This window comes from Myotis davidii, unplaced genomic scaffold (assembly GCF_000327345.1).
Source record: "Myotis davidii unplaced genomic scaffold, ASM32734v1 scaffold299, whole genome shotgun sequence".
In the NCBI taxonomy this organism is placed as follows: domain Eukaryota; kingdom Metazoa; phylum Chordata; class Mammalia; order Chiroptera; family Vespertilionidae; genus Myotis; species Myotis davidii.
Window position 1 is genome coordinate 6,397,155 of NW_006293088.1, and position 7,347 is coordinate 6,404,501.

At 46.9% G+C, this 7,347-nt stretch overlaps 1 protein-coding gene across 14 annotated transcripts in view; it reads right to left on the reverse strand.

The window, feature by feature from the left end:
• KIF1B (kinesin family member 1B) overlaps positions 1 to 7,347 on the reverse strand; it is a 123,849-nt gene that overhangs the window by 1,026 nt on the left and 115,476 nt on the right. For all 14 annotated transcript variants that reach the window (XM_006766734.2, XM_006766738.2, XM_015565896.1 and 11 more), the window contains 5 exons: positions 6,846 to 6,967; positions 5,370 to 5,519; positions 4,089 to 4,281; positions 3,766 to 3,884; positions 1 to 3,274 (listed from right to left, as the gene is read on the reverse strand). The exon at positions 1 to 3,274 is cut by the window's left edge and continues 1,026 nt beyond it. In XM_006766734.2, the coding sequence (XP_006766797.1) occupies positions 3,232 to 3,274; positions 3,766 to 3,884; positions 4,089 to 4,281; positions 5,370 to 5,519; positions 6,846 to 6,967 (627 nt within the window). In that variant the 3' untranslated portion in view covers positions 1 to 3,231. The remainder of the gene's footprint in view (positions 3,275 to 3,765; positions 3,885 to 4,088; positions 4,282 to 5,369; positions 5,520 to 6,845; positions 6,968 to 7,347) is intronic.

Here is a 7,347-nt window from a genome sequence, read left to right on the forward strand (position 1 = left end):
TGCCACACGCGAGGTCAGCCTCTTTTTTTCAGTCCAATGTGCAATTAATTACAGCTGTATAAATATACACATACCTTACAGAATTTAATTTAATTAAATAATTAGAGAACAAGCAGCAGGCAACAAAGTCTTTGCTTTGAAATATGTGCCAGGAGAAGTCATTTTACTTTTAGATCCCAAAAGGCCTTTTGCAATGATTTAATTGATTCTTTCATCTTAAAAGAGCTGGAAAATATCCAGCAAAACTCTGAGTGTCTGTGTAAGTTCTACAGAGCTGAGGGGAAAACAGATACATAAAATAGTGGTTTCCTAGTTGGGAAGATCATCTTCCCTTGCCATCAGTGAACAGTGTGCTGGAATTTAGGACCCGCCCAGCTGCCAGAGCAGCCCTTCCCATGCGCTGGCCGTGTGCAGGGGCTGACCGGCCCCGCACAGCCCGGCCTGAGAGCTGGCTGACCCCCAGGCAGGCGCAGGAGGCAGGTGTGAGCACTGGCTTGGTGCGGGCTGTGAGGCCGTATTTTGCTTTGGCAGGAGAGAGGAGGATGGGGACTGAGGGAGCAGAGGGTTACTTTTAACTAGCTTTCATGTCTCCTTCATTTGTGTAAGGGTTTTTTTTTTTTGCTTGTTTAAAGGAGTGATTTGGAAAAAAAAGAAATTAAAAACCCTCAAAAAGTGATTTCCTTAAAAGATCAAGTTCATTCCTCAACTTTTCTAGCCCCATGGCTTCAGCTAAAGCCTCATAAAGAGTTTCTGTCAGAAACCCTCTCTCAGAACTTCAAAGTGGGGTTGAAACTGTCTGGAAAGGGAACATCAACCCTGAAACTTCCAGCTCCAATTTGAAGATGGGCCCTAGAGAAAGAGGGGGTACCAAAAGGGGTTGCCTGTACTTGTCAGCCGCAGCAGAGGCCCCTCGGACGGGGAGAGCACATGAGACCCCTGCATTCTCACAAGGCCTTCCTGCTTGGGCACGTGACGAACAGCCCAGTGCCGCCTAGTCTAAGAGCTGACACTCCAAAGCAAAGACTTTCCAAGCCAGTTGTGTTTGAGTTAGAAGAAGAAACCGAAGTCATTTCAGTGTATCACACGATTACCCTCCCTCAGCCTTCCCCACCTATTGCCACACAGACATGGATCCTTCCATCAGACTTTGTAACAGCAGCAGCATCCATGATTTGATTCTAAAAGTAACCTTCAATGTCATTTCCCTGAAATTAGATTGAATTCTGGCCCAGGAAGCTGTCTCTAAGCACGGACAGATCCTAGATTGGGGTATACAGCAGAAGGGCATATTGTGTCCATTAAACAACATGGAAACCTCTACATTAAAAATGTTGCTTAGAAAAACTAGTAACATTACTGTTAGTGACCTATGTTTTAAGGAGAAGAAAGTTTAAAAAATCTAGAGTTTTATTGACCAGATAAGGTCACAGCCTGTGGTTCTGTCCTTTCTTTTATTACACTCTCCCTGACTCACTTCCGCCTCTTTGCAAGGCAATTATAAGGAGTGCAGCTGTGAGCCCTGTTCTGAGATGAGCCCAACCAGGGAGGGTGGAAGCAAGGTCTGAGCCTGCCCAGCAACTACCCCCAGAGTGCGCGGCCCCTGCCCGTGGCTGCTAAGGCAAAGCCATCCAGTTCCCCAGCACCTGAGAGTCAGAAACCCCAAGGCTGAGACCCTCAGTCTCCACCAAGCGGGAACCAGCACTGTCCTGAATGCCCCAGGGATGGACAAGCAGAGAGGTGTGAGCAAGGGAGGTAACGGTGGTATAAACCCAAGCCGACTAATGGCAAAGCTACTCAAGGAACCGGGCCTTTCCCCTCCCTGTCACTCTGAAACCCTTGCCGGCAGCTGAGAGAAAGCGTATCTTCCACGCTGGCGTCTGAAGAGCCGACCCTGTCCTGTCAGGAGATTATCAGCTTCCTCCTTCCCTCTCTGGCAACGCTTCCACACCCGCTTCCACACCCCCTGGAGAAGCAAGGTGAGGCCGTCCGGGTGCACCAGGAAACCCTGGGGCCAGGGCTCAGGTGGGGTCTCTTCTCTGCCCCCAAATGTCCTTTCATTTTGTTTTTAGTGGTGGGAGTGGCTGGTTTTAATCTTGGGTCCAGAAAGCAAAGTCTGCCATGTCTGCTTATTGATGAGTACAGGGACAGGCATCACTGAAAATCTTTTCAACCTGACAGAGATTACTGAAAATAACCACTGGTTCAGAGATTTCCAGGTTCACAGGTGAAAGCTGCATTTCTTTGATCAAGGGGAGCTACATTCACAAGGTCATTACTCAGCATTACCACAATGACCATCAAATTCCTCATCAGAAAGCGAAGACTCCCCCTTGTGGGACATCTGTGTATGACATCACAGATTGCAAACTGGCCATCATCACCAACGCCAAGAACAGAACAGAGAGGAGGCTCTCTCCCAGATGAGAAGCACAGTTCACAGGAATCCTACTGACCCTCCCATCCACCCACCCTACGCTCCTTGGAAATCCAAAATCCTTGGCTCTTCCCTTTTGACAAGTCAGCAGCGGCCACTGCCGCAGGCCTGTTAAAAGCTCTCTCCTCTCTTCTCTTCCACTAACTGAAAACTGCATGACCATGTTCTAAGCAAGCCCGATTTCAGAGAGTACACCTGTCCCATTGCTGAGCTCACCACAACCTTCTCCCTGAGTGGAAACGCAGGGATTAGTGAGGGAAGAAAGCAACAGAGGGAAAAAGGTAAGCTTTCCCTCTCAGCTTCCAAAAAGGCCAGACGTCTCCTCCCTTTGTCTCTAAGCCACCCAAGAAAAATTAAAGTTGACAGCACAAACAGAGAAAAGAAAAAAATGTATTATGTTGTCTTGAAAAAAGACAGATAGCCAAAGACAGCAGTACAGACATCAGAGGTGGTCACAGGGGGAGCTCTCATACAAAAGGAAGCCAAGATATACCAAAAATAATTTGGAGAGTCACTGGATTTCCCTCTCTGTTTTTTGTTTGTTTGTTTTGTTGTATGTGTTTTTCCCCTTTTGTTAGGCTACATGCTACTAACAAGATTCTCAGCACAGGAAAAAAGAAAAAGGGTACAGAGCAATGGAGATAGGGAACAGGAGCTAGAAAAAGTGCTGGACAAGAGGGAAGAGTAGTTAAGCCACAGGGTTACATACAAGAGCAACCGTCAAGAATCACAAAGAGAAACAAGAGGTAACACTTCCTTTATCTCTGGGAAGTTGCGTGAGGGTGCGCAGCAGTCACTCAGTACTTGGGCTGGCTCAAGCCTCTGAGGGAGAGTTTCGACCTACGGGTGACAGAGAGAGGCCCGTTAGGAAACTGGACCCAGATGTTTCTCCCTCACAGGCCTCTTCCCCCAGGAGCCCCTCCTTGGACTTCTTTCTAAACTGCGCTGCAGACCCAAGTCTCGGGCTCTCTGAACAAACAGCCCCTCATAGGATGGGAGGCTGGTCATAGTGCTGAATCCTGACTGGCAGGCCGGCAAGGGCCTCCCAATCTTCCCTTTGCTCAGCCCCACAGACCCTGGCTGCAGACCCTTGAGAACAAAAAGTCCAAGCAGATCAGTTAAATGCAAATGTGACCAGGGTCTCCTTAGCTGCTCGGGACACCAGGTGCTAGCTTGTGAGAAGCTGAGGCCTCGTCAGCACCCCACAACTGCACTTACACCCCTGTCCTTCCTCTATTTTAAATCTGTTTGCAACAAGACTTCCTTCCCTATTTATGCTCATGTTCCCGGGACTGAAAGCCAAGGAAGGGAACGCAGGGACAGCTTCTCACCGTATTGTGCCAGCAAGGAGTGGATTAAAGGCATATAACCAGTCACTCATGTCTTTGTCGTTGAGAGCCTGCAAAAGGACCCCACGGTGCTTTGTGCACACAGCGAAGATGTTAGGACTCTGAAAGAGATGCAGGCAGATGAGAAAGTTACGAGGGCTATGAGCAATGGGGACCCGGCCATATTCACAGGGCATACGGCACTCCGCACTGGCACTTCAGAGAGCCAGATATACAGGAGAGACGCTGTATCACACAACAGAACCCAGAACTCAAAAGAGAAGGGCATGCATGGCAATGAGAAGGCGAGAGAGGGCAGGACTGACCTTCACCATGGCCTGCTGGTCCTCACTGTATTCCACCTGTGCTGTGGACAGGTTAATGATGCCACGTTCCACTGGGTCTTTGTCGCTGTTATAGATGAAGACGTAAGGGCGACGGACCACAACAAAATGCTTAGCCCAGTTGCTGGAAAATGGCTCCTTGAAATGCAGGTATCCTTTTTTGGAAACCACTGAGCTAAAAAGGACAATAAGAGGTTTGTTTCTCACAAAAAGAAAGTGATTATGAGCCGAGAACCATCAAAATATGTCTCACCTAGGCCAAGTCCCTTGTGTAAAAAAAACAGGACAATGATCTATTTGGCCTAGGACAGGGGTGGGCAACCCCTGGCACGTGTGCCAAACATGGCACGCCAGTAACTTTTGCTGGCACGCGAAACCCTCTCTTATAATCTTTCATTTACAATTTTTTTCTTAATATCAACTTTTTTATTTTTCAGATAAATTCAATGTAGGTGCATCTTAGATAAATAAATAATTTTACATAACAAGTTATCTTAAAGACCATAGACATGGATTGACGAGAGAAGGGGAAGAGCAATTTCTATGCCTCTGTCTTAACTCTCCCTGCCTTCCTAGATCCGACCAGTGTTTTGGTTTCATCCACATACGCTTGTGAATCTTTGTTCTGTGATGAATTTTGTTAAGTCTCCGAATAGGAGTAGCCTGACGGATGAAAGTAGTAGCTCGTGCATATCTCTGAAGGTCACGAAATATAAACCTGATGTAAAATCTCTGTCATCAGTGATGCAGCAGCAAAAGTCCCACTGATAATATCAAACGGAGTCATAAAGTTTTCTGTTGGACTATCAGTGTACATGTAGACATTAAAAAATAAATGTATTTTTCATCATTATACTGTGTTTTTGTCGCTCAAATGAATTTTATTATTTCTTCAAGGTTCTTCACATACGTACACCTTAAGAGATACCAAGTAGGCGTAACATGTTCTCAAAAAATTAGGGTTGGCACGCAGAAGAATTTTGAGTTAGAGATTTTGCTGGTTTTGGCACGAACTCACAAAAAGGTTGCCCACCCCTGGCCTAGGACCTTATCTGCCAAAGTAACACAGCAAGAGGAGATAAAGCACCACACAGCAAACTGAGCAGGTGGGTGCGTGATGGCACAGCGGGGGCGGAAACCCAGTCGGAGCTCTCACCCGGATCCATGCACATCACACTGCAACAGAGACCTCATGGAAGAGCTGCAAGTACATTCTTCCGACCTGTTTTAATACCCAGCATCTCTGGGTAATATAGTACTCACCCTGGTCTAATTTCTTCAATATCTGGAACAAGGTTGAGAAATTCATTTTTCCCTGCTCGGGCCAAATACGGTGTTTCCACAGTTGGGACAATTTGAAACTGCTCAAATTCTGGGCAGGGACTGGAGGCCCGGGAATTGGCTTCTGGGGTCCTTTAAAAGAGAGTTAGAGGTTAGGGACAACAAGAGCTTCAGTAAGGAATGCAGATGTGTACAACCCACACCAGCAGGAACGAGGCCTCTCCGTACACTAGGGGCCCGGCAGACATCAGGTTCAGAGAGCTCGCCTGGGAGGACAAGCTGGTGTCAGAACGGTAACTCCAAATGCCACTGGGCTCATCCTTCAGAGGTTACAAAGGAGGTTGGTCACTGATGAGCACGTGTCACTCAGACCACCTCCTATTCTGAAGCCCTGAACAGAAGTGTCTGGAACATGACTCCACCCCCGTTTCAATTTAGTCCCAAGGTCACACCTAGCACAGCGGCTCTCACAGTGAGGACCCTGACCAGCAGCGTCAGCTGCTCCTGGAAACCCGTTAGAAATTCAAATTCTCAGGCTCCACCCCAAACCTAGAGAACCAGGAACTCTCTCTGGGTGGGGTTCAGCCATGGGGGCTTTAACAAGCCGCCCCAGTGATGCACCAACATGAGAACCAAAGCCTGAGGGACTGGCAGAGAAAGCACATCAAGGGATGGAAGGCTGTCTCAGAATGACCACAAGGTGCACAGCTGCATGCCGCCCTGGACCAGGCCAGGCTGTACGGGAGAAATACAACCTTGCCTAATTAATTGTACTTCGTCAATTACAAGAGCCCATTTGTAAATGCCTTCCCATTCCTCAAATTGGGATGCGTCTTACCATCAGCAGTGTGTCACATTTTAGCTGGCAGTGCCTTTTCTTTCTTAGTGAACATAAAATAATATCTGACAGTCAATGGCAGCCAAGAATTAATGAGATTGCCTCTTTGTTATTTTCTCCAGCCACGTTCAATTGCGCGAGTGCTGGTACATTCGGATAGACAGCTGGATGATAACGAGGTGGGCTCTGACAGGTGAGCATAATGAAGGAGACAGGGCAAAGGACTTTGAGGTGCACTGTACTGATGAATTCACATTAAAGTTGTCTCCTTTGTCTTACCTATACATTTTTTTGTATCATCAAAATATTTTCCCCAAGATGGGGCTTCCTATGTGGGATATGACTGAGGAGAGAAGCAGGGTGGGCGTGGAAGGACAAGTGAGCAGGACGGGAATAAGAGGAGCCAATGATTTGGTGCAGGAAGCTAGGAAGACGTGATTATTAAAAGATGTCAGTAGCATCTTTCCAGACACTGTGACATCTAGAGAAGGCTCCCCATATTTCCGGATGCTGCCTAGGGGGCTAGTGCTCCCCTCAGCTGAGAACCACTGAGCTAGAGGAAGACCGGCCTTTCCCCCGGTTCTTAGATTAGCTTCTCTCGGTGAAACCTAGGCACCTACTTCTGATCCACAGAGTTGCTCCTAGAGTCCACCAGAGAGGGACAGGTGGAGGAGGGAGTGAGGGTTGAGCTGCTGAAACTGGACACAGAGGGATCCCGTCCAATTGGAGAGATATCCGACAACTGGAAGCAAACAGAACAGAGAGAGTGAGATTCAGATGGAAGAAACTGTCTCTGCAATAAGAAGCTTTGGCAACCAGTGACCTCACTTTAAAAAATATCCTGCTTCAGGTTGTTTAACACTAGATTGCCCAAGGAAGTCATTTTGACTGCTTTTTAATTTCAATTAGAAAAACAATGATGTATATAATGACAGAATTTCTTAGAATTTTGTGACTTTTTATACAACATATAAATGCGTTTATTAGTAATTGTAGTTACCTCCCCCTCCTTCATTTCCGGTATATATATGTGTTATACCTATATTGCCCAAAAGCAGTAATTTTGACTGCTTGGGGAAATTATGACTCTTATTATTGAATTGAGTAAATTTCTTATATTAC